This window comes from Phoenix dactylifera, chromosome 17, assembly GCF_009389715.1.
Source record: "Phoenix dactylifera cultivar Barhee BC4 chromosome 17, palm_55x_up_171113_PBpolish2nd_filt_p, whole genome shotgun sequence".
In the NCBI taxonomy this organism is placed as follows: domain Eukaryota; kingdom Viridiplantae; phylum Streptophyta; class Magnoliopsida; order Arecales; family Arecaceae; genus Phoenix; species Phoenix dactylifera.
Window position 1 is genome coordinate 15,730,032 of NC_052408.1, and position 26,386 is coordinate 15,756,417.

The 26,386-nt window shown below is 38.7% G+C and overlaps 1 protein-coding gene, 1 long non-coding RNA gene and 1 pseudogene across 7 annotated transcripts; 2 read left to right on the top strand and 1 right to left on the bottom strand.

Annotated features, from left to right (window-relative positions):
• The first annotated feature begins 566 nt into the window (after nt 1-566).
• LOC103705492 (histone H3-lysine(4) N-trimethyltransferase ATX1-like) lies at nt 567-8,996 on the top strand. Of its 6 annotated transcripts, XM_039115205.1 has the most exons (10): nt 870-962; nt 1,195-1,205; nt 5,037-5,298; nt 5,744-5,915; nt 6,051-6,136; nt 6,253-6,295; nt 7,770-7,826; nt 7,906-7,990; nt 8,113-8,206; nt 8,638-8,996. In XM_039115205.1, the coding sequence occupies exons 3-10, from the start codon at nt 5,141-5,143 to the stop codon at nt 8,642-8,644; spliced, it is 702 nt and encodes a 233-aa protein (XP_038971133.1). In that variant the 5' UTR covers nt 870-962; nt 1,195-1,205; nt 5,037-5,140; the 3' UTR covers nt 8,645-8,996. The 6 variants fall into 6 exon arrangements, with proteins under 6 accessions (XP_008787437.2, XP_026659835.2, XP_008787436.2 ...); XM_008789215.2 differs by lacking the exon at nt 1,195-1,205 and having other exon boundaries at nt 567-962; nt 8,641-8,996; XM_026804034.2 differs by lacking the exon at nt 1,195-1,205 and having other exon boundaries at nt 567-962; nt 5,067-5,298.
• Nucleotides 8,997-12,274: 3,278 nt separating this feature from the next.
• On the top strand, nt 12,275-13,527 carry LOC103705491. The gene is made up of 2 exons (XR_603791.4): nt 12,275-12,518; nt 12,608-13,527. It is a non-coding gene; the product is annotated as an uncharacterized LOC103705491 (long non-coding RNA).
• A 573-nt stretch (nt 13,528-14,100) lies between these two features.
• On the bottom strand, nt 14,101-25,993 carry LOC103705489 (annotated as a pseudogene).
• Nucleotides 25,994-26,386: the final 393 nt, after the last annotated feature.

Below are 26,386 nucleotides of genomic sequence, written 5' to 3' on the forward strand. Positions count from 1 at the left end.
AGGCCGATAACGATATCGGGGAGCTACTCCATATGTCGCGAGCCCTAGGGCACTGCAGCAGGACGTGCTCCACAGTCTCCTCAATATCTGCACATACCTCACAACACTGAGAGATCCTCATGCCACGTCGAGCTAACATACTCCTGGTCGGAAGGCAGCCCCACGCCACCTTCCATATGAAAAGTGCCACTCGCGGGTGGACCCGCATCCTCCATATCCACCGCCCCTCAATCTGTCGTACTGGCTCCCTGCTGATCACTGTATGAAGGTCCCTAGCTCGCACCCGTGAGCGCCCTGTCGGTCTCCATACTAACCTATCCGCCTCCCCCCCTAGGGGTCGCTCGGGCTAGGACCAGCTCTGCTAACTGCTCCCCAAACACCTCCCGCACCAGCTCCTCCCTCCATCGTCCTCCCTCAGCATCCAATAGGTCACTGACCCTCCACCTAGCTACTCTCGCCGAGTCCACCATGGTCGGCATACGACTCAGCGGTACCTCGGTCACCCAAATAACGCTCGAGTTATTTGGGCTTCGGCTCATGCAGTACTTCCAGAGCTGTGTGATTGTACCACTTTGAGGGGAAAAAAAACATGACAAACGCACAACTCGTAAGATGGAAATTTTCGGAATTCAGGGCTCAATGGCTATATCGTGTGCGACGAATTGCGTTATTCTACCCGCCATGGTAGTTTGTTGTAGATGCTCCCTCTAGCGAAATTTATTCTGCCCCACCTCTCTCTCTCTCTCTCTCTCTCTCTCTCTCTCTCTCTTCCCGTTTCCTGCTCGTCCCAATTCTTACGGATCAGGGTTTCTCGCATGCCCCTTTAATCCAAGGTTTCTCTCTCTCTCTCTCTCGCCCCCCTCTCTCCATGAAGAGGCGATGCCTGATGCTTCACCCGCCTCATATACCCAAGTGCTGCCAGCAACCGAGGAGCCGCAGGGCTCAGCATCCTCCCCTTAGAGGTTCTCTCCCTCCGCTCCGCCCCCCCCCCCCCCCCCCCCGGGGGGCGAGCTTGATTGCTTCGATTTGATGTGCAATTTGGCTATTTTTTATTGCTTACGGATAGATTCCGAGTGGGACTTGATTTATTGGATTTTGATGGAATTTTCATCTTGTTGACTCATTCTTAGATTAGTTTCAGAATTAATTGAGCGAATGAATAATTTTCTTTCTCATCGTTTTTTTTTTGTGCAGTCTGAATACTGGTTCGTCATTCATACCTCAAGCGTAGATTTCTTTTAATTAATACAAACTGATGATAAAGAAGAAGGGAAGCGATATCACGTTTGGATTTAAAAAAATAAGCGGCCTCCATACTTCTCTGTTCAGATTTCTTCGCTCCGCACCCACATTTGTCTTTATCAATGGGTAAAACAAAGTTTTTATAATCTCAACCCTAATTAAATCTAGTATTAACGAGTCCAATTAAGTATACTGCACTTTTCATGAATACAGAGTTTTGATACATGTTTTGATTGCATTGCTGCTAAGCGTAATACAATACTTGAATAGGTACGTGGATATAGTCAAAACCCTCCTTATACTCATGTTACTATCATGAATAGATACTATGTATGATTCAAGTATCACAAGGTTATGGTGCAAAAGAGAAAAAAAGAAGCGTGGAAGAGATGTGATGCAGGGAGGTCACCCAAGCAAGGCAATAATGGTGAACAAAGTAATAGATGATCTTGAGATGCCTGATGTACACACGAATTGCCAAAAGGGCGGTGATTTGGACAGCATTCCGGTTTTCAAAATACACAGGGGTCTGTATTTAATAGAAACCTCTAGTCGATGATGTTTGTGCCAAAGTAATAATTAGTACGTGAGGTGGGAGGGTGGCTATGAAAGTTTCAGCCTCTATAGGAATTGAGATGCTATGAGAGAGCGAGATGTTACACTTATATGAATATAATCAAATAAGTTATAGGGTTATTCAAATTTTTTTTTTTTCAACATAGTATAATTGAAGCATTTGATTGCATAACAGCTTAAAATGTTTAATGATTTGCCTAAATGAACACTATCTCTTTCTTAATGGTTAACTATCTATGAAGTCTCACAAAAACCATAGGCTTTTCATCTTGCAACAGTCGATTCAAAAGTATTTTTACTCTATTTTCTCTCTTATCATGCATTGTATTGGAAAGTTTTCATGTTTTAGTGATTTAAAACCCCCTGTGGACATTGTTGTTGCATTGTTTTAGATCTTTTCATATCTTGAGGTTTCAAATCTTGTCTATCAATCACCATAAAGAAATTTTAAATTCTCTAAGTTCGAAATAAGATATATTTCTAGTGTATGGTGATGTAACCTTTTAGTAGCTGGTCATACTTTTCAGTGCCCATGTGTGCTAAGTAAACATGATGCCAACTGCAGAACTATATGGCACACATGATACTTGAAGCCACAAAACTATATGGCCAGAATTATATTGCTTTGGAGCAGAGCAAGCATGAGTTACTATCTTTATCTGTATGTGAAACTGTAGTAATGGTAGGGGATAACCAAGAGGTAAAACATGAGCTCATGGAATGCAAGGACTCTAATATCAAGCTTGAATAAAACAAGTGTTTGCAAGGCAATGAGTATATACTTCTTCCAACTAAAGCATATTTTTAGAATCTTTTACAAGGCATAAGAATGCTAGAAGCCTAGAACCAACACCATGTGGCTCAATGTTTAGTTCCTACTTCATTCAAAATCAAATGAAGTTATTTAAGCACTAATGAAGGCTTATTCTACTACAATTAGTAGTCGATGTGCCCTTGCCAATATATGCAGAAAGTTTTATTCAGTATATTGAGCTAGAAGGCTCAATATGATGGAGCTCTTGTTTTTACTATGATGTTGCTAGCCTTGGCATTGCCAGTTGAACAGCTATAATGTTGGATAGGTGGTCAACCATTACATATTGGACATTTGGAAAATCTGGCTCCTTGGAGATGTAAAGTTAGACTGAAATAATATGATGCAGTGATGTAGTATAGAGGGCACGTATAAACTATAAAGATTTAGCTCAATCATCTTATAATCTTAGTTCTTTGAAAATCTTGATGACAGGCAATAATGGGAATGGAAGAACTCTCCTGGCTGTATTTTGTGGTTTATCCTTTAGATTGGTCTGGAGATTACAGCTATATTCACCAAGGGGCTAATATCACATGAAGGAGATTTTGCTGGCTGATATTGAAGACAGCTAAGGTTATTGCATTTGATGGACTTAATTGATGAAGTTGCTATATTACACCTATGCAGTGAACTTATGATAGATCCTTGACAAGTAATTTCACAGGGCATCATTGTGCTATTATGTATAAGCAATTCCTGTTGGGGCAGGGAGATGCTCAAACATATAAATCCATCAAGTTTTTGGCTCCTCTAGTCTATCGTTCTTTCTCTCTCTATTTTAGTGTTATGTGCATACATAAAGTTTAATGAACTTTGCAGTACCAAATTTTTAAGTGCTTGAACCAATGTCCGCCGTACTAACCCGTATAGATCTGTATTGACCGTATCGTACCATACTAGTACAGTACCGAGGTTTGGCTGAATATGTGAATCGAAATGGTATGAACCAAATGAAACCACCCTGGACCGCCTGAAACCAAGGTGCTACCATACCACTACAAACCCGTACCTCCTATTTTGAATTGTACTATGATAAAAAGTGAGAAAAAGGAGGTCGGAAGTTGTCTCGGTATGAAATGCATACCGTACCATACTGAACCGGTAATGTACCAATACGGTACTAGATGGCAAGATTGTGGATCTTGGCTTGGACTTTCTATGGAGTATCTTGCTTATATTAGTTGTCAACACTCGGCACAATAGTTTAGAGTGTCCAGTTAAAAAACAATATTAGTAAAGACAATTTTTTTAGTCATTACAGGTGCCAAATATGATAAATCCTAAATGCTAAGATTTTTTTTTGGTGTAGTGTAAAAAGGTTTTAATCTTTTATTTTAACAAAAGGGTAGTTGTTTTGTATAGAAGATACCCATACCTAGTCAAATTAACCTAGAATCCAACATTTTATATAAAATATAAATATACGTATCTGTAATTTTTTATTGTGTTCTTAATGTGATGTTCTTTGGATGTTGAAGTACCATCATAATTTGTGGGCTATCTTTGACAGGTTTAGAAGTAATATTTTTCTTGATTATTTTGAAAGGTGGTAAGGCATGAACTATGTCAACCTGTTAAGAATATGCTCATAAATATTTCAGAAAGGGATTGGAACTTTTATTGATTTGCTATCTTGTTGGGTAATTTAGTCTTTTCTTTTGCTTCAATTTAGTTTTTGTTCTTTTGCGTATCTCTTTTTTGAATCGGAACAAATTTTCAGGATTTAACTTCTGCAAATCATGCTCTTCATTTCTGTCAACTTGAAAATGGAAACAAGTATGATTTGCTGTATTTGCTCTCTATTTACTTCTTGCTAAGGTTTGTTGTACCATCCGGTACCATACCGTACCAGTACTGAACTAGTACACAATTTTGTATTGTATCAACACTCCGTACACCTAGCCATCTCGTACTATACTGCATACCAACATTATAAGATAATGGTATCAGTATGGTGTTCGGTACCAAGACGGCAAATCTTACTTCTTGCTGCTAATTTATTTGGAATGTCAGTAGATTGAATGTAGCATATCCAAAATGTGAATAGTTTGACCTGAAGTAATATAAAATTAGGCCTTCGGTTTGCTGGATGGCTGGATGGTCTCTACGTTTTCATTTTATAGATGTTGATTTGTAATAATCGACTATAAAATGTTTTTTTTTCACTAGTTCATTGTTTTTCCCTATAGTTATACTTCTTGTAGTTTCTGCAGTGTTTTTTTCACTTTTTGTTTTAAAGTTTATAATTGTATGGAGTATGTATTTTTTTTGCCAAGACAGTGGTGGCTTTCTGCTCTCTGTCAACTGAGCTCACCACTTTGTCTGTTATCAAAATTTTATCTCGTCTTCTTAGAAGAAAATTTGAGAAAAGTCTATATTTTGATTTGATTTTGGTTAACAGGTTCTTTTTCTCCATTCTCTTTCTATAAAGATTGTTCTTCCAGCACCACAACCACCATCACAGATCAAGGCAATGATGAACCATTTTTGGAAGATGGAGAAGATATGCCAGTGTTTTCTTCGTTTAAGTCTAATCTGTCTTGCAATGAAGACGGCAAAAGGATTTTCTCTCACTCGGTAGAAGTACCAGTCCTTGAAGTTGAAACAGTAACTCAAATTTCTTCAACGGATTCCTGCAAAAATGGAACTTCTCATGCAACATGGTATAACTGTAAATGCGATATGTAAAAAAGTGCTTTTGTTTAGATTCTTTAAGTGCATGACAGAATAATTGCTGGTATTTTCCATAAAAATCTGCATTAAATTTTCTGCCTTATTATCTTGCACTGGTTTATGTGATCCACATCTGAAACTGGTGTCCACAAAGAGTAGCCATAACAATGACTGACAACGGGTGCTTTTGTTCATGTCTGCATGTCTTTGCATGTATTCACATCTGCGTCTGCACGAGAATTCTTCGTTATTAGTTGCTAGGGGCTGAATTTGAATGAGAATTCTTCATTATTACTTGTCATTGATTTAATTATTTTAAAGTTTGTTATATTTTGTAGTTTGGTTGTTTCCCCTTTACTCCACTCAGTTGACATGACATCTATTTGAAATGTCTTTAGACTCTGAAACACAATTGTTTTTTTTTTTTTTGTGCAGGGATAATGGATCATATCTAACTGATCGTGTTAGCACCCACTTGTCTGCAGGACCATCACCAATTGCAGCAGATAAATCTTTGTTTCCAGTTGCTGGAAACATGGAATCTTGGTTGGCTCCTGGAAATGTGGTATGGGCTAAAACTGCTTCCCATGAGTGGTGGCCTGCAGAGGTGGGTTACAGAGACAGTTATCTTGTTGCTTTTCTGAATGAGTTTACATGCTGTCCATTTTCTTCTTCTTCTTCATTGAATTCAAATATCAGCATAATCTTTTCCTCAATGACTCTGATTTATGAACTTATTCAGGTCTTGGATGAGAGAGATATCCTAGATTGCACTAGCAATCACCACGTTGGGCATGTATTGGTGCAGCTTTATGGGAACCATGAACCGTGCGTACAATATTGTTTGATATGTGCAGCTTTCTATTTTTAAGGATTGTAATTGCTTATACTTTGTCTGACCTGTTGCTGCTGAAACTGAAATAAGCTTATTTTTCACTATACAGTGCATGGCTTGATCCAGTCAAGGACTTGTCACAATTCCATTATGTGAGTAATACAATTCCATGGAACTTCTATGAAACCCACTTTCAGTTTTTATTATTATATGCAGTGTTTTATAAATCCTAGATACCTTTGGCATTAGACCAGTATGATATCTCTTCTAGGCTCAACAACTTTTCCATGAATTGCCTGCTATGGGACTACCCACTTCGGTGGCTGTTTGAGAATTTTGTCATTGAAAGAGTGGTTTTCTTTTCGGAATTTTTTCTTGCTATACTGATATTATTTTCTTCCTTATTGTGGGTTACTTTGAAGTTTAATGCTAATTTGGTGCCTGTGAATGTCATATATTATTAACCCTCCTGTCAATGAATATCAGGTATCTATCCAGGTTGATGAACACATGTTATTTAGATGTTTTGACACCACTCTCATTAGGAAAGAGTTAGTGAGCTGCCTGTTCTTGCCCAAAGCTAACTTGTTTTTTGAAGTTGAATTTGTGGTTGTGAGTAGTTTTGTCCAGCTACTAATCTTGGCTATATTATGACAGCAATTGGTAGAAAATATTTAGCCTTTTGTTGTAGTTATGTTTATAGAGAAACTACTATATTGTGAAAGGTGTTATTCTAAACCATGATATATTTAGTTTAGTTAGTAATTCTCCGAACCAAGTCATTTTATATCTTTATAAACAAGGACTTTATTATATAAAGGTACCTCCTTTTAGAGAATGTAGACGGCCTTTATTATTATCCTTTTCGGAAGTGAAACATTAATCATGATAGACTGTGAAACATCCAGTGCACAAAGTGAACTGAGCTGGCTCATTGGATCCACTTGGTCTGGTCTGGAAGAAACTCGAAAAGCATGTTCTTTGAAGACCTTGGCTTGTCCATGGATGTACCTCCGCTCTGGATGTTGAAGCATAGTCCACTATCATGGATTTCAAATGCTTTCCTACTGAAGACTGTGGTCTTTTTATTATATTATCTGGTGATTTTCTTCATTAGTACCAAGTCTCTTCCATGGTGAGTTGTAGTATCTCTCTAGAACTCCAAGTTGTTCCTATCAAAATTTGTAGCGGGCAAATATAACCTGCATTTTTAAGTGTTTAATGATCTCTAAATCTGACACAACTAGTTCACTGTCTTTTTTTTGGTATCTTTTTTCCCTTTCTTGAGGAGAAAAGGGAGAGAAAAAATATTTGATATCCATGTTATACATAAATAAAGACCTGTGAAGGAAAACTTGTCTAACCAGTACTGTAAATGGTTGATGGAACTTCTTGCACGCTTTGATTGGGATAGGATTGTCTTCTTACATTTTTTTGCTTTTTAATTACTTTCTCTTAAGGTCGTGCAAGTATCCTTTTTTTCTAAAATTATAGTTTGCATGGTTTATATTTTTTCCAAGTTTTTATCGAATGTGCTCTTCTTGCATTCTACTAATTACTTATGTATAGGGTTAACTGAAGCTAGTTCTGGAATGCATCTAAATTATTGTATTGGATGCTGTGTAGTGCTTTGGAGAGAGGAGCAAAAATCCTTTAGAAGCATTTCAAGATGCTCTTAAGCAGGTAACTAGGTCCTAGAATCAAAGCTTTCTTATTTCATGGTCAGATATCACTATCCTGGTTAAATCTTCCCTCTTCTCAGGCTTTGCTCAAACATGTGCATGCAAGTTCAAGAGCAAGGAGATGTTCTGATGAGGTGAAGAGGTCAAGCCAAAATGGCACACGTGGTACTATACTTTTTCTTCTTACAATTCTTTTCTTCACAAAACTGGCATTTTTATTTTATTTCATTTATCATTTTCGATCCCCAAACCTCATTATTTGATGTGTATGCAACATTCTCTACCAGATGCACAAAATCCTTCAAATTCAAGTAGAACAAAGGATGACTTCATTGAAGAAGGGAGGGGTAAAAGGAAAAGGAAAACAAACTTCACTTCGATGTAAGTGGAAACCTCAATACCTATTGTTCTTGATTGGAAGAAAGAGTAAATTTCAGATATAGTTCTAGGGGATTGAAATACTATGCAGGACCTGTTTGGAAACGATTCGTGATCTGGCTGGATCGAGAGGGGAAGAGAGAGCCGGAGGGGGAAAGGAGGCAGCAACTATGGTCCACGACTTGGCAATCTCCTCTTATCTTCTCTCTTTACCTTCCTCTCTCCCCCTCTGGCCTCTCTTCCCTCCTGATCTTCTTGCCGGATCCTGAGGATTGTTCCCAGACAGGCCCTTAGTATTTTGTGGTCAGAAGTTTTTGGTTATTGGCTTCCCTTTAATTGCAAAAAGACTACCGGTCTTGTTTTAAAACATAAATTGTGATTCCTTGTCCGATATCCCGTTAGCATTTATATCCACCCTCCTTAATCCTTTTCAGCAGTTGAGCTTTTCCGGAGAAACCACAAAGAAGAGTGCGCCGGCTCAGGATAATGCGACACCTTGGGCTTATTGCTCCCGCTGGATCTCCCTTTTCTCCCTCACATGTGAAAACTTCTGAAATGAGTTGCGGCTGGTTCATTTTTGCTAGTTGTTCAACTTGGAATGTTTTTCTTTGTAGGCAGCTATTATGTTACAAATTGTGCTAGAGGATTCATAAACATGTGTATGTGGTCTGTGGGACAATTAACATCAGGCAAGCTTGTTCTGGGAGTTATTGCCATCCATTTGCCCGTAACTCTTCGTAATGTAATATTGAGATGGCACAACTTTAAATCACTCAATGCCTGTGGGAATTTTACAAAAATCTCCATGCTTGATAACTGCGCTCATATTTGGGATTGCCTGTTCCTCTTACTTGTCCATAGAGAGAGCAAAGAACAAACAAGAAGGCGAGTGGAGTTCTGTCCAGGCTATGGTTTAGAACAGGGTAACTCTTATGTGGTTATAATCTAAGACAGGGTCTTATATGTGGAAGTAAAACTTTAATTCCAGCACACAAATTTTGCAGATATCTAGGTTGGTTCACTGAAGAAATCTGTAGGTGTAATTATTTGTTCCTAACGGGGGTTAGTGAAAATGTTTTCCGACGGTAGTTATTTTTCATTTAAACCCCTGTAGGAACGTTGGCATTAATATTCTATTCACGTGATATTTCAGCTCCGGACGAAATAACTAATAAAATTTGAATTGAAGATACCCGCCCTTCGGCGACCCTCGGGGGTCTTCTCCCGCCCTATAAATACCCCTTCTTCTCATCACCTTTCGCTTCGAGAACTCATGAGGTCGAAGGGCGGTCCGAATTCGATATCCATGATCGCCGGCAAGGTAAGCTTTCCGATCCCGATAAAATTGGATTTTCTTTCTGCTATCCTCTTTGCTCTTCGTTTTCTTCGTCGGTGGTGGAGGGATTAAATCTATTTCTTGGTGTTAACAATGGGTTGGGAATGAGATCATCAGTCGAAGTAGCTCCGGGATCGTGGAAAGAAACCAGGAGAAGCCTAGGGATCATTTCTTGGGATCAAAGAAGTTGATTCAAGAGGGCCAGGGTTCTGATCTAGCTAGAGTTTCACATTGGTTGTGATTGGATCGGGTTCTCATTTGTCGATTCAGATAAAATGTGATTCAAAAATTTAGAGTTTCATGTTTGAGTGATTTATATTCGTCGCGAGTCAAGAATTAGGTTTCACACGAATCATGCCTCTATGATACAAATTAGTTGTGGTTCAAGAACTAAGACTTGATGTGCATGTTATCTTCTGTTAATCACAAATCATAGTCTCATTTCAAGAAATTTAAGAGATCTAGAGCAATTTATAGAGAGGATCTTGGACTGTCGTAGTTGTAAAAAAAAAAATTGCTGATTTCTAGGGATTGCCTTCTGTCCTTGGTTGATAGGATGGCACGGAGGTGAGCCTCTCTCTACATCTTTCCCTTCTCAGAAGACACTTGGTACCTTTTTTCTCTCTCTACTTCTATCCGTTCTATCAAAAGAGAGAGAGACTTGGTAACCCTTGGCTTTCTGAGGCTATTTGAGAGCAAGCCCTAACTGGGCAAGGATTTTCGGAGCTCGAGATTTAAGAGAGACTGATTGGGGGAACTACAAACAGGTGAGAATGAAACAGTAGTTGGTACTCATTACATCCAGGTGGCTCCGATACCTAGCTGAGGATATTACTTACAATATTTCTTCAAACAATAATTGTTTTCAATTTTTTTCCCCCTACAATCCTAGTGGCTGTATGCATGCATCTGTAACTCCTATATGCATTCTTTATATTTATGATCACCTTTTCTTATAGTAATTGAATAGCCAATAGCTGCATACAAATTAGTCCCACAATGCTCTCTATAGATCCTTATACGCTATGGATTCACTCCATTTCTACTATTTTGCCGCTTTAAAATTGGTAGTCATTGGTGTTCTCGATGACCTCATCTTTATGCACTTCTTCGTTATCATATCACACTTCTTGGTATATCAACGCACGTTAATCACTTAAAAACACATTTGGCTTAATTTAGATCCAATGACTCAATCCTTTAATGCTGTCCTTTTGACACCAGCTTGTAATTTTAGGCATATTCACAACTATGCTTAGATATACTATTTGGTCTTCTTTGAGGCTTGCAAGCTCCAAATTGCAAACGTATTTTTGTTTCCATTTGGATGCCTAGTCAACCTATTCTTTAGATTTCTCCCATGTTTCAGGATTCAGTGAGTAGATAAAGGAAGATAGAAGAAGAATAGGCAGGGGTGGTTGCTCACATAAGCTTGACCTTTTAAGGATATTAGGGTTAAAGGTAATCTCTCATTTTGCAAGAATCTTGGGATTGGAGATCACCTACAATCCCTCCGCTTCATCCTTGCACCAAGTTTCTTCACATCGTCATGCTCACATTGAAAGTATCACACATATAGGCTGGTTCACCATTCAAAAAGTTTGTTACTATATGCTACTTATTCTATCAATGAGTCCTATAGTCGCACTTGAAACTCGTGAATTGTCTCCGAGAGTCCCAATTAAACTTTTTGTGGTCAGTAACTGCTGTGGCAAAACGTTTGCCCGGACTTGTATTAGAGATTAATGAGATGAAAAACTTTCATCTGTGGCATTTCTCTTATATTTGCGTCAATTTCTTTGGTTCATATCCATTATGGACTCTGCATCATACTTGCGATTACTATGCAATCTCCAAGCCCCAATTCCACCTTCATCTAATCATCATCTCTTTATATAGTCTCTATTTAGCAAAAGCACCCATCGGCTCTCTCTGTTGAAGGGAAAAAAAACAACCAAGAAGTAATGAATTGTCCATCTTTCTTCAAGCATGAACAAATCTGTCCTATAAGAACTCATGAAATTTGATATAGTTTTGTACTCAAACTGAACTAAAAATGAAGAAAACTCTATAAAACTGCAGATCCTCAGTTCTACTTAGTTTTATATCATAGAATATCTTTTTGGTAAGACTAAGTTAGAAATCTTCCAAAATAAGGATCTATTTGGATAATCCTGCAGATATCTGGCTTATTGGCCTGTTCAGCCCGTATCTTCTAAGCCTTAAAAAGTGACTCCTATACAACAAGGGCATAATTTTATCTAACCATTCTACATGTTTCACAATTTGCTCATACATATTGTATCTTAGACCACTGATTGGTAATAAATATAAACGAGCTTGCTTGCTTATTCATCCAACCGTCGTTTAGAGTTTCCACCAAGAAAGAGCACGGCGAGTGGCATCCGGGAAGATCCACGATCCTCCTCCTTTTGGAAAGGGGAGGGCACAAAGAAAAAGAAAGGCACCAGCCCTTAAGCAGCAGTCGTAGTATATCCCAAAGATGCCAAGAAAACAAAGAGAGAAGTGAAAAGGGGAAGGTGGTGGAAGCGCATATCCTGAGAAGATGCCATCCCCCAGTTTCCAACTCACTTCCAGTATATCCCAAAGATGCCAAGAAAACAAAGAGAGAGAGTTTGTGAAAAGGGGGAGGTGGTGGAAGCGCATATCCTGAGAAGATGCCATCCCCCAGTTCCAACTCACTTCCAACTTTTCCACACACTTCAAAAGGGGGAACCCCACCACATTGCTTCAAGCTAGTCACACCCTCCCTTTATTGCAGCCATGACCACCTATAGCTCTGAAATCGACCTTCCTCTCCTCCTCCCCTGAACCACCATCCCGTATAACTATCAAAATAGACCTCCCCGTTCCATCCTCTCCCGGCCCCTGCACACCTACACTAGCATTCCATCATGTTGACCCGTCGAGAGACGCCTCGGCCACCCCCTTCACCATGGCCAGCGATCAACCGACAGGGTGTGTATGGGGGGGCTTGCAAGTAAATCGTCTTCCTAATTCTCCTGGTGTCTTAATTATTCTCTTCTTAGTAGCATGCATTGTTGCAGGGGAAGTAGTCAGTCGATGGAACCATGACACGACGCTGATTCATCGGCGGCGTTGCAGCTTTCTAAGTTCACAATGCATTTTTCGCTGCTTCCAATAAAGGAGGGGGGGGTCTCTCCTGCAGGGCAACTTTAAAAACTTTGGCATTTCCATCTCCGAAGATGACTCCGGTCCTCTTGTGGTGATCGGGGTTCTTGAGAAGTTATTGCAGGATGTATCGTTCTTCTCCGTGTGGTAATTCTAAATAAATCTCCGTTGTGGCTATAGTTGGTAGTCTTTGTTCATCAGGCTGCCACTGCCAGCTATTGTAGTTGTTCGTGTAGGTGTGCGAGGAGGCAAGTTTGTGGGGTGGTGGGTGAATGCATATGCGTATGATTTACGTGCGGTTCCACATACTGCTACGGTAGCCGTTTGAGTAGGTGCATGAAAATACTAGTTTGCGGGTCTGTGTCTGCGTATGCATATATGCGTGTGATTTACGTGCACTTCTGTGGTGGTTGGCACGTCAGAGACTCAGAGTACAATTGTAGCTGGTTGCTATCATCTGTGGCTTTCCTCCTTGCTTTATCTTAACCAAGGAATCAAGGATGGTTTGGGAGCTCCCATGCCCGCCAATGGGAGAGGGTCAGACAGTGGGATTCCACCGGTAAAATCTGGAGTTGGCAATTATGAGACCCTCCCCACCTCTGCTTCTAGCACCGTATGAGTATGGAGGACTCTCGTTTCTTGCAAGTAACATTTGGCCAATGTGATCTCTAACTATAATATATAACCAGCCTCATCATCCTTCCAGGAGTGGGTGCTGAGATTCTTATTAGATTTCTGTTAGCTAATCATTAGTTCTAGTAACTTTAGGATTGAGGTTCATGTTAAGTTTAGGTTAAATTTTTAATTTATATATTGAGTTTGTTTTTAAGTTGAAGTTGGATATTGATGTTTTTATGGTAATATTTGTCTTGCAGTGAATATGTGATTTTATTAAAAGGAGAGGAGATTTATCTATTTAGAGTTGAAAGATTTTTTTTTTGTGAGGAATTTTTGTGAAAAAAAAATAAAACCATTGTTTTGAAACATTCTTTTTTTTTTGAGTCACTTATTTCTCTTGAAAAAAAATATTTTTTTAAAACCAATTTTGTTTGATTTAATATGTCTCTGGATCCTAGACCGGTGCATTTGATCCACTCCAACTAATGTTTGATCGTACTCAAAATAGTTAATGGAATTGGTAAAGAACACAAGTTGATTTGTGAGTAAGATAAGATTTTATTGTTACAGAATCCTCCATAATTCACCATTTTTGAATTTTAATGTTACAAGTTCAGGTGACGATGATGATAGCGTGCTGGAAGGGATGCCACCTTTCGCAATACGATAGGTCAGCTCAATATGACCAAAATCTCACCGCTAGCAACAGCTTGTGCAGGGCCCCAAAAAACCAATAGCTAATCCACAGTTTGAACTTAAACAACATTTTATGACATTGCAAACGCATAAATATTAACAGAGAACTTGGCTTTCTCAGACTAATTCTATCCCAACTACAGGCCCAAAAAGTAATGGCAGTTCCATAACTCATCTAAATGCACCAAGGTGAATATCAAATATTGGCCAATACAAGCTGTTCTCTAAATTTAGCAAATCACAAAGAGACAATTGGAACACAAAACAAAGAGGACAACCATTAACTCAAATTTGATATGCTTGCCTGAATGTCATTTCCAGGCTTTTCGATAACATTAAGCAATTCCTATGTTCCTCCCAAAGTTTGTCTTCATGAGATCCGCTAGCCAAAACACCTGAGGCACTCTTTCCTGTACATTCCCTAATCCTTGTATGTACATGCGATGTAAAAAGCATTGCAAAGGTGGCTCTTCTAACATGACCAGAACACAAAGGGCAATAAGATTCATCTGCTCCTGGCTTCCTTGACCACAAACCTGAGGAACCGTAACTGGCTTATGGAGTGTCGATGTCCTTCAATACTGTTGTTCGGGCGCCCTTCAAATACTCAACTGAGAGATAAATATTTCATCAATCCTCTGCCTTGGCACACTACCAAACACCAGTTAATGCAAATGCACAGTACCTACCTCATCTAAAGATATTTTTGTAAAACCAAAATTTCTGTGTCAGATAGATTCAGCTTCATCAGCAGCCGGAAGCACAAAATGCTTGACTTTCAAAGTTACCAAAGTCTTTCTACACAAGAAAGAGAGACTGGAAGTATCCTGATAAAAAAAGAAATATATCAATCAGCAATAAAATGATGCATGGCCGTAAAACTAGAACAGAAACGACAGCACGAAGGAAACTTTCAGCCAGATCACAATCCTAACCAGACCTCCCATCCAAATACACAGGTATCTGTCCAAAACTAACATCCTGAAACACGATATACCAACCAGAAATGAAAAAAATTGATTATCCTGAAAAACTATAACAGATCCACAGCACATAAATACTGTCAGCTGGATCACAAACTTACGCACACCTTCCACCTGAATACAAGGTATCCGTCTAAAACTCAGTGTCCCGACAAGGACTAGAATGTAGAAAAGTTGCTGCATAAGCTGCAAGAGAGTTTTCAAGTGGATAGTCCAAAAAGGAAGGATTTCTATGGTAATTCCTGTTTCTTGAAATACAAATGATCATAACTATTCCAAGAAAAATAACCATATGTTTTTGTTCATCTGCATTTGGGGAAAATGAGCTCATCTTCAGGAATCATATAATGAGGACAAAAGACAATAAATTAAATGTGCCTTGAAGCAAATCCATAGTTCATACTTCATGCTGACATAGAACATTTATCTGCATAAATTATACTGCAACCCACATGCAGAACAAACCACTCAGAAAAACATTAACACAAATGGAGATCTCTTTTAGAGAAAAAAAAGATCAATTGATGAAAAACATTCCGTCAGACTAAATAACAAATCAAATTACAGTGCTGACAAACAAAAACAAATTCAGTCAATCGTCTTTAAAAATATAATTAACTTATTATAGTTACTTATGTTCCAGTAATCCCGAAAAATAATTAGTGGGGAAAAATGAGTTCAATGTCACCAACCGAAAAACCTTGACAAATCTAGATAAGTAAATCCAGCTTAACTACATCCATTTTAAGGTTCCTGAACACATGCACAATAAGTAAGCACCAATGGAAAGATATCTGAACCAGCGCTTACAAACTCACCTGCCCTTGATGTTCTCTGCTTGTTGCAACTAGCGGAAAGCTCAGCAATTTCACTTCCCAGAACACGTAAAATCCCAGCAGATACCACAGATGAACTGCGATGGAACCAAATTCAGGCACATTGTTAGATTATTGAGCCAATTAACAGCAATTATAAGCTCCTATGTATCAATTAACTCTTACCCACGGTTAATAATACGCAGTACATCCCTCCATATCTTGGTCTCTCACAGTTCTCCTGCCATGGAATAGCATAGAAAATTCATTTAAAAAAGAACAAAAAAAGTAAATTTTGTGGAACTGACATAAATAATATAGTGAAGACAGACTGAATGATTTTCCCTCACCCATAAACCATTGTAGGAATAAGGTCCCTGCCAGTTATAGCATCAACAATTGGGTCAAAGGACTCCTGCCCAAAGCAAACAATAAAAATTAAAAAAAGGAACCATAATTTTACAACAAAGTTTAGCACAGAATATATCATTAAATGAAATAATTAAGCTTCAAAAATAAGGACAAGCAAAATGCAGTCATCAGGCTCTCAATATATCAAGACATTTCACGCCAGAATTTCCATGACTCATCTGCATTGGTGTCCTAACTCTAAAGAATCATCCAAGACTTGGATACTGATTTTTACAACAATTGCAAGCACAAGGAACATACTAAAGATATACAGTACCATATAAATGACACCCCTTTTGTATCAATTACTTAAGGAGCCATGAATGGTATATGTTCCTCTTCCACTTACCATTGCCACCATCAGATGTTTGATGTATGTCAAGAAGCAACAGACTAAAGAACAAAGCGAGCTAGAAGAAATAATATCCTTATTCACATCAAGATCTCCACTTCCACGATGAATAAATGGACATCAAGTTCAACTTCCCACTATTGCGCAATTCATATGGTCACAACCATTTCTAGTTATTCAAACTAGCCCTGGCTCACTGACAAGCTCTAACCGAAAGTATTTTCTAAAGCAGGAACAAAGCCCAGCTGGAAAAAGCTTTAGTGCTAAATTTAGGCTTAAAGTAAGACACCAGAAATTCAGACAGAAAACGAAACCTATTTCTGTAATTACCAAAATTTACGTTTTCCCACAGACAGCACACCACAAGAACAACACAATATTGTGAAAAACACGCAAAGGTTACTTACATCACTTCCTGTAAAATAGTGCAAACATTAACCTTACACCATGTCAGCAGCATAACAGCCAACATGCCTCATGTTGACACCTCGCTGGCTACAGATCTAAATCGTCCTTACACAAGATAACATATGTGTGCATATATTACATAATTACATATATGCGACCATGCACCAACACCTCGGTCAATATATCTTTACAGAACATATAGACAATGTATAGCATATCTGATCTTCAAAATGTGAACAGAACAAAACCCTATAACAGTCAAATTCTGTAGTGACCATCAACCGAGAAAATGACCATTCCAGAAATTTACCTAATAAAAGTTCTCACTGAGCCACCCCCAAATAATACTTCATACAAAAGCAAAACACACATGATGACACTCTTTAAACTCATTAGTGAAATACAGTGTTTTCACTAGAAAAACCAATTAACTTCCAACATATACAAATTTTTGAAGTTTCAACCCAGAGCCAACTTTGCTCATCTTAAGATATGATGAAACTAACAAAACTCATACCTTACACAAAGAAACTATAATTATTAACTTATAGTTAACCAAGCCAAAACATGGTTATAAAAAAGAATCAATTCTACACATCATATCTATACTACCAAAATCTGTGACATTTACAGAAAGAACTTACACGCAATTAGTGATATTATTCTCAAAAAACATATCTCAGAGAGAAACCTTCAGTGGATATATATTATTTTTTCTCCAAAAGTAAACTAAGCTATGCACCACTATGTCCAACTATGAAGCATGGGTTAGGGAAAACAGGATACAGATACAACACAACACAGTACACCAATATGGAAAAGGTAGGATATGATATGGCAAGAATAAACTAAAAAATAACATGTATGCAGGCATGTATGGCTATGTGTGTATGTAGGTATGAGTATAAACAAAGCATCCATAAAGCATAGTAGGTCCCAAAATAACATAATCCATACTTTAGATGGCAGCATTAACTTTTACAAGATCATCATTTAGTCGTTATTCCATAGACAATAATCCATACTTCATATTTTAAAAATTTATATTCACAGACAAAAGAATGAACCTACGCCTCAAATTTTGGAGGTATCAAGGAAGTATCTCAAACGAATCCAAAAAGTATATGAAGTGTTTTTTAATTTTGAAAAAAAGAATACTTATTGCAAATATAGGACACATATCCAAGAAGTGTCCGACAAGTACAGGGAACCACTATGATACAGACACTGCATGTGATTTTAAGTTTTCATGCTTCCTAGATGTCCGTCCTAGATGTCTGCCCCATCACAGTCTGATTCCAACGAGGCAATTCAATTAATTATCTTATAATACATGAAGCAAGAAGCTATTCAACATACAGTTTTACTGATAATTGTGAGAAACCTATTAGCCATTAAAATAGTTTTACAAAAGCAAAAACATAACAGAAAAACTTCAGATTGATATGCACTCACATGGAAGATAGCAACGGCTTTTGAAAGCAATAATTTACTTTCTGCATCAGCAGTTTTGGCCACTTAAAAGACGCCATCTTATATCGATATTGGCATCCTTGTTGAAACCTTTGCTCTCACGTTTCTTCTTTATCACATCTGCATCTAACAGAGGGAGTGGCTGTGCTCCACGAACAAGCAACTTTTGCAAAGCAGTTCGAATCCTAGTGCAATCAGAAGTGCAGAACCACTCTCCCTCGGGCAATTCCTGGAACCATGGTAATAGTTAAGCTCAAAACTATGAATGAGTTCTGTGGTTAAGAGGGTACTTGCGTCAGACTTTAAGATGACTTTCAACTTAAGATTCAATCTGTCCTCGTCTGTTCAAATGTTTCCATATTATAGGCGCATCGACACCACTTACAAGGGAAAAAAGGCTCGAACAAACTGAAGATTACATGATGCAACTTCCTACTGACAGGATAATAAGATTTATAAGTAGTTACCTTCAAATCAGCCATCTTGTGTTCTTTAAGACACCCCACATGGTACTCCCTCTCACACTGTAACAAATACAAAGTTCAGACAGTACTCAAGAGAACAGCGAGCATCAGCAGTTAATACCTAATAATAACTGTAGAAGTTGGAGAAAGGATGCAACTTACAAAACAAAAGAAGCTTAACTAGTGAGAATCAAAACCATACCTGGTCACAGAGCAATGACAGTGCGGTCATCAAATCCTGACTTACCAAAAGTCATGGCACCTACAAGATATTTAGGAACAACAGAAGGAAAATCATCAGAGCAGCTAAGGTCCAAAACCAACAATGAATCAAAATTATCAAATCATAAGACAACTGACGCGCAAACATTTGTTGGAGATGCCACATTTTTATTTGCAAGCTGTGTTAAAAAGAGTAAGAAGCAAGAACAACAGATGAGAAAAGGCAGCGAGACCTCTAGGTTTATAAGATGATAGAGGACAGAATAGTTCCATGGAGCCAAAGCACAACTAATAAATAACAGCATGTGAACTTCAGCCAGATCAGGCAAGGGGAAAAATCATTTTAGCAACTAGGTCTAAGGTAAACAAAATGTCAAATTGAGCACACAGCTTACATGGGTTTCAATGTGCACAAAGAAGCATAAGCACTAATGTAGCAAAACAAGTTTGATGAATGAATAGCAGTAAATAACAAGTTAGCTGGATTTTGTTAGGAGTTTAAAGCATTTAATGGTATACAAGTTCATGATAGATAAAACACTAACCCTGCACAGGAACACGCCACCAATATCAGTATTGAGTGTTGAGACAATACGGATTTGTCGCTTACTTATCTGGTCCATAGGGTCAACTCCAGCAACCCTCCCAGCAGCAATGGCATTATCATTATGTGCCACACTCCTATCTCTTTGACGGAGATTCTGACAATATTGACAGTTCCAGTCCCCTGTGGGTATGCTCGATAAACCGATACATTCTGCATCTCAAATGGTCTCAGATGCCATATTACAAAAATAATATTACAAAATTGACCCACTAAAAGGAACTATAGATTGAACATACATTGGGTAACGGTATTCTTAAGTCTGGCATGCTATATGCATGCATGTACAATCTGAAAACCTAAATCACTAATTGTTTTTTTTGAATGCTACTTAGTTATAAAGTGTATTTGATGTATACGGGACAATTTAACTATATATATATATATATATTACATGTATAGTAACACAAATAAGAAACTCGTTATGTTTAACTTCATCTACGTAAGCATGCTTCCAATAGGCCATGTCTATTAATAGATTTAAAGGATAATAACAGAACGGCATATGAAAATCATGAGTGTTGTTGCATCAGATACATTAAATTGAAAAAAACATTTTCTAAGGATGTTTAATCATATTTTTTTTCTTGATAACTTGTCATGTAAAATCACAGTCCTAATAATCAAATCATAAGCATCAGCATTCCACTGATTTTAAATATTATACAGCATAATGTCCTGTACATAACACTGTTGATGCAGCATAATATCTCGAACAGAACATCAATAATCACTGACAGCCAGCAGCATAATTAACAGAATAGCAAGGGAAAAAAATTAATGCAAGGTTATGCTATATAACTCCAAAATGACCTCCGTAATCTTAAGATAAAATAAATGTAAAATATCAAAAGGCAGCATGTTGACTGGTAACCATAATGAGATCAAATGGGAGCTGTAGCTCTGGATTTTAATGATACTTGTGGAGGATCACACACTGCACCAGATACGGATCCCAAATGCACACAGATTCAGAAGCAGAAATAGAGATAAAAACAAATCCCATATCTAAATGGAATCATTAAAGATGCCAATAATCACCGCACCAGAAGCTTGCTGTTTCCTTCACACATTGCTGTATGCATGAAACTTTTACCAACACAAATAATGTTCTAAACTGAGAGATACTAAGAAAATCTTCGTGACAATCAACGTAAGTACCTTTGTGGAAGGCCCTAGGACAGAGATCGCAAAGGAGAAGATCTCCACCATCTGCACAAATGCTGCAGAGATCATCAGTTTCACTCGTTGACAACTTTCGGCCAGTAGATAGCAACACAGACAATTCATGAAGCGATACTCCATTGGAAGTATAGATGTTATTGTAACTGGAAAATCAGAACAAAAGCAATAAGTGATAAGGATTTTAAGATGTCTGGAAGCATGCAACAAGTTAGAGAGTTTTTTAATCATCAACTCACGGTTTGCGTCGTGAAGCCCGACCAGCATGAGCTTCAAACAGTGAAGGACTCACCTGCCATTTAGAATTAGGAAAGTCAAAACCTTGAAATGGATTATTCAAAAAAGAACAAATTTGAACAGATCCATATTTTACCACAGTCTTGCAGCAATGACAGTATATCCCAGGCTCTTTTATATAACCCTGAAGCAATCTCTGTAGAATCACCATGACAACCATCTTAAACACATAACCACAAAAAAGGCTGCAAATCACAAGAAGAATCATCTAATCATCTTAAAAAACACAACCTTTCCACGGACATAGTAGCCTACTTCAGTTCCCTGAGGTAAAATGTCGTTCATAAAAACCAGCTTGTGCAACCGTAAGTCCCTGGCAGACAGAAATTTCAACTGCAGATACTAATGGCAGAATAAAGAAAAAGCCAAACAGAGAACCAGATGTACAAAACAAATATTTAACAAATGAACTTAAGATACCGACTTTCTGGTTAACTTTCCCCCACTATTATTCTTATTTGGTGGCAGATTCTTGGATGAGCTATCTGATGGATCCTGTAACGAGCCTGTCTTCGATGACCTGAAGCACAACAATCATATGAAAGCCATATAAAAGGAAAATTTGCAAGCATGTTGTAGAGATAAATAAGGCAAAGACATCCCAAGGCAAAAAAAAAAAAAAAGAATCCCTTGAGTATGGAATATAGATCACAAAGTAAGCATGCATCAAGAAAAGAATTTTAACTCAAAGAAAATAACCTTGAAAAAAAAAACATGTAAGATGTTCAAGTCAGGCATGCAGTGCAATGTTTCAGTTTTCCCTTAAGATATGGAATATAGATCACAAACTAAGAATGCATCAAGAAATGAATTTTAACTCAAAGAAAATAATCTTGAAAAAATACACGTAAGATGTTCAAGTCCAGCATGCAGTGCAATGTTTCAGTTTTCCCCGCAACTATCATAAACAACAGTCAGATAACTTCAAAAACACTTCTACTATATATTACAGTATTTTCATATATAAAAAAAACTTCAGTATATTTTTTCAAATTATTTATAGTGTTGACACCAGAAAAATTCTAGAGTTCAAACACTTAGTGTAAAACCTTTATGTTTACAAATGTTAATAAGAGGAAAACAATGTTTGTAGAACTGTTGTTTGGTTAATCTCTTATTCCTCTTTTTCTTTAAGCCAACATATATTGTGTTTTCTTTTACCTAATATCATAAACAAATACGATATGAAATTGGAGGCACAAAGGTATCTAGTACAGCCTTCATATGCCCTTTTATTTTCATTTTCTTTAGCTTGGGTAAATTACCTTGCTAATTTACCATCAACTTGTTCTTCAGTGATACCTATATAGATACACCACAGCTACTAAATCCGATGATTTTTTAACTCAAAGATCTAATACAACAAAAATAGCATCAAATGTCACATGTTCCATCACATTATCTTGTTTTCTATTCGGATGATCTTGTCATCTTCTAATTATGCACCACACTAGAATCTTTAGCAAACCAGCCAAGCATCAAACCACATGCAGCAAGAGGCTCAAATGACCTATTGATAAAGTACATAAACTTATGGACAAAAAGGAAAAAAAAATTCTGTAGTTAAATGCTAGAAAAGATAAGGTGACTGAAATTGAGCTAGGTAATCATAGAAAAAGAGAACCAGATAAAGAAGGTAAATCCAAATGTAAAAAAAATGAAGGAAAATAAGATACTTGTCAAAGGCAGAAGTTGATACATAACTTACCTATTCTAGATGGATTAACTCACAACGGTAGTACTAGAGTATATGTACCCACCTCTGTTTTGGTCATTAAACAACTTAAGAATACAAATAATTTATATCTCCCGATTCCTCTCTAACAGAACTACACACAAACTAGAGCAGCATTGTTTTGAAAAAAAAAGTAATAATAATTATAAAGAAAGAGAAGAAGAAGAAGTTTTTACATAAGCATTGCCTAAAACGAATTAATGGAGACATACCTCACAGTACTAGCAGTTCCATGTGATGGGCTTGGAGTTTTTGATTGCTGCTTTGAATTGAGACATGAATCACACAGCAGTACAAACTTCCCAAAGCGTGCAGTAAGAAATGACTCTGTGAATAATCAGATACAGGTATCCATCTGAATAGGTCCAAGCGTACCAAAAATACCATCCACTATTGAAAGTCAAAAGCATGAAATCTTACCTTTGCATTTCTGGCAAGTAACTGGTTTCTTTGGAGGTGTTTGACCTATCGCATTCTGGATTGCAGCCTCCAGCATGTCTAATGGAGCACTCGTGCATGCTTTTAGAACATCACGAAGGCTATTCCCATTTTCCAAAAAGATAAAATCTGATGGATGCTTCTTCGTGCTACCAGCATGCAGTTCAAACTGATAAGCTGAAACAGCCTGCAATGCCCATAACAATATCAGATGACTAAACATATCCAAACACAGGAGTCTGTCCAATATCAATATGAAGAAAGAAAAAGAAACACTCACCTTGGAACCATTGCATGAAGAACAAGAGCATAATATGTTATTTCCCTTTATCATGCCCTGAAGCACAGCTTTCTGCAATAACAATACCATAAAACAAATCCTGATCAAAATTACAATGACAATAAATATGATTAAAAAAAGTGCTTATCAGGTGTCTAGCAGGGCACCAAAATGATCAGTGCACCTAGGGCTAAAAGGAAGAACTTCATTAAGCCAATTGCTACTATCTATGCAAAGGTGTCAATGTTTCAGCATGCAATGTGATCACTGCAACTAAGGCTGATATCGGATCGGATACTAGCATGTCCATATCCATATTTGTTTTGTTTGACGACTATGGATACAGATACAAATATTAGTCGGATGCAAAAATTCAAATCCATATTTATTTTAAACGGATAAGAATATAAATCGGATACCGAAAGTATGAATATATATACGGATACAAATTGGATAATTAAACTTTATGACCATAGAATCAACAATATTACTAAATGGATGATAAATCAAATTAATAGCATGTTAATATGATTATTTATTTTTTTGAAATTTTATGAGTGCTATATAAAATTAAATAGGGTTACAAAAGAAATCGGATATTCAAATACGGATCAGATAGTTATTTATCAATATGCATATTCAATTTTATTTGACGAATATGGATATGGATATATATATTAGTTGGATGCTCAAACTTTTATCCATATCATGATAGATTCGGATACAAAAACGGATTCGGACGGATATCATCCGATCCACTTTCACCCTTAGCTGCAACTTTAATTCAACAACAAACTTGGTGCACATACCTTGCCATTGGAGGTGTTGTACTTGACAGGCAACCCCTCAAGCAAACCAGTACCGAGCAAGTCCCTAACATTTGTTGGAAGCTTCGTCAGCACAATTTTCTTGGACATCTTCAGTTCCATTTTCTTCTTGGGCGTCGAATTCAAAGATCCATCCTCACTATTTGCCTCAGCCTTCTGGTCCTCTGATACAATAGACCCACTACTCGTGGTCACAGTTTCCCCTGCTCCAGAATCTTCCTCTTTAGCTTTAATTGCCGGCCTTGTAGACCTCCTGGCAGGCTTCTCTGAGAGACTATTTTCATCCTTAGGCCCGTCATGAGCATTGATCACCATCGGGAACTCTACGATAAAGACTTCATCCTCCATCGAGGGGTCCTTCAATGCTGACCTCGTGAACCTTCTGGTGGACTTCTCCAATTGATCATGATCGTCTACCACAATCGGTATCGCCGCCACAGAACCTGCCTGATCCAATGTTGGCCGAGGGGGTGTGGTCGATGGTTCTTGCAAGGTGACCTTTGATGAGGACCTCGTGACCCCTGTCGTGCCCTCCATCTTCTGTCCATCTTGACCGTCAATTACAATTGGGTCCTCCAAGGCACAGCCATTCTCCAATCGGTCACCATTAGTCTTGCAAACAACGTTCTCGTCAATCACAATTTGGGTCTCAGCCCCATTATCATCAATCACAGATCCAGCTGCCTCAATTGGAGGCGAAGAAGCCACTGCCGGCACCGGCGAGCCCTCTGATGTAACCTTTAATCCTTTTTTCGTATACCTTTTAATGGGCGTATCCCCATCCACTTTAGCCTCATCAAGAACGCCGACCTGAGAAGATTTCTCCACAACAGACCAATTCTCTGGCAGATCGCAATCCGGCATCCCCTCATCCTGCCCATCCACCACAACTGGGGCCTCCGTCTTGGCCTCATCCATATGATCCACCACAATTGGTGCTTCTGCCTCGATGTGGCAAAGATTTGGAGGGGGATTCGGGGCCACCGCCTCCAACGGCGTTCCGGCAGCCTTGGACGCCAGATCTTGAGCACCGGCCTTTTTAGGCCTCTTGGAATCGCGAGAAAGGGCGGCGGGGGAGAAGGAGAGGGACTTACCAGAGCGGGTGCGGCCGAGGGACACCGGTAGGGCGGCCTGGGAGCGGAGGGCGAAGGCGAACTCGCGCTTAAGGCCAGATCGAACGCCGGAGCGGAGCACGTAGTCCTCGGTATCGGAGGGGCCGTCGCCGTTCGCCATCGCCACGAGGTTCGGCCAACGAACTAGGGCTCCGGGGGGCGGTCTTCAGCGGCGGCGAGGGGCGAACCCAAGATCGGGAGGTGGTGAATTGGGGAATTAGGGTTTTCGCCGGCTTTATATTGGGGGCAGAGTGGGGAGAGAGGAGTCTACGGTTTCTGGAAGGGAGAGGAAGCGAGGCGGAGAGGGAACAGCACTAACCTGACCTAGATGTAGATGTATCGTATTAGAATATAGATATTAATGGCAATGTGGGGGGGGGGGGGGCGCCGGAGGCGACGACGAGTGAAGGGGCAGAAGGGGAAAGGCGAAGGTAAATTGGAGCGAGGGATCAAATTGCGCGGATATCCCGAGGTGATTTTTTTTGTTGCCTAAAATGCCCCTCCACGCCAGACCAAGCTGGCGAGGCTCGCGGGCGACATCGGTTCGGATTTGGCGTTTAGCACAGGATCGACCGGGAACGGATGGATGCCGGGCCGAGATCTGACAGCTGGACCGTGCGCCAAATACGTCCCAATTTGTTCAAGGCTTCTGAATAGGGGGATGGGTTGGGTCCGGTCTAGCCCAACTCTGGGCCAATTTGATCTGGCTTCGTGCTTACGGTTTTAACACCAAATCCCATCTCTCTTGGTGAGTCTCAGTTGGGTTAGGTCTCTCTT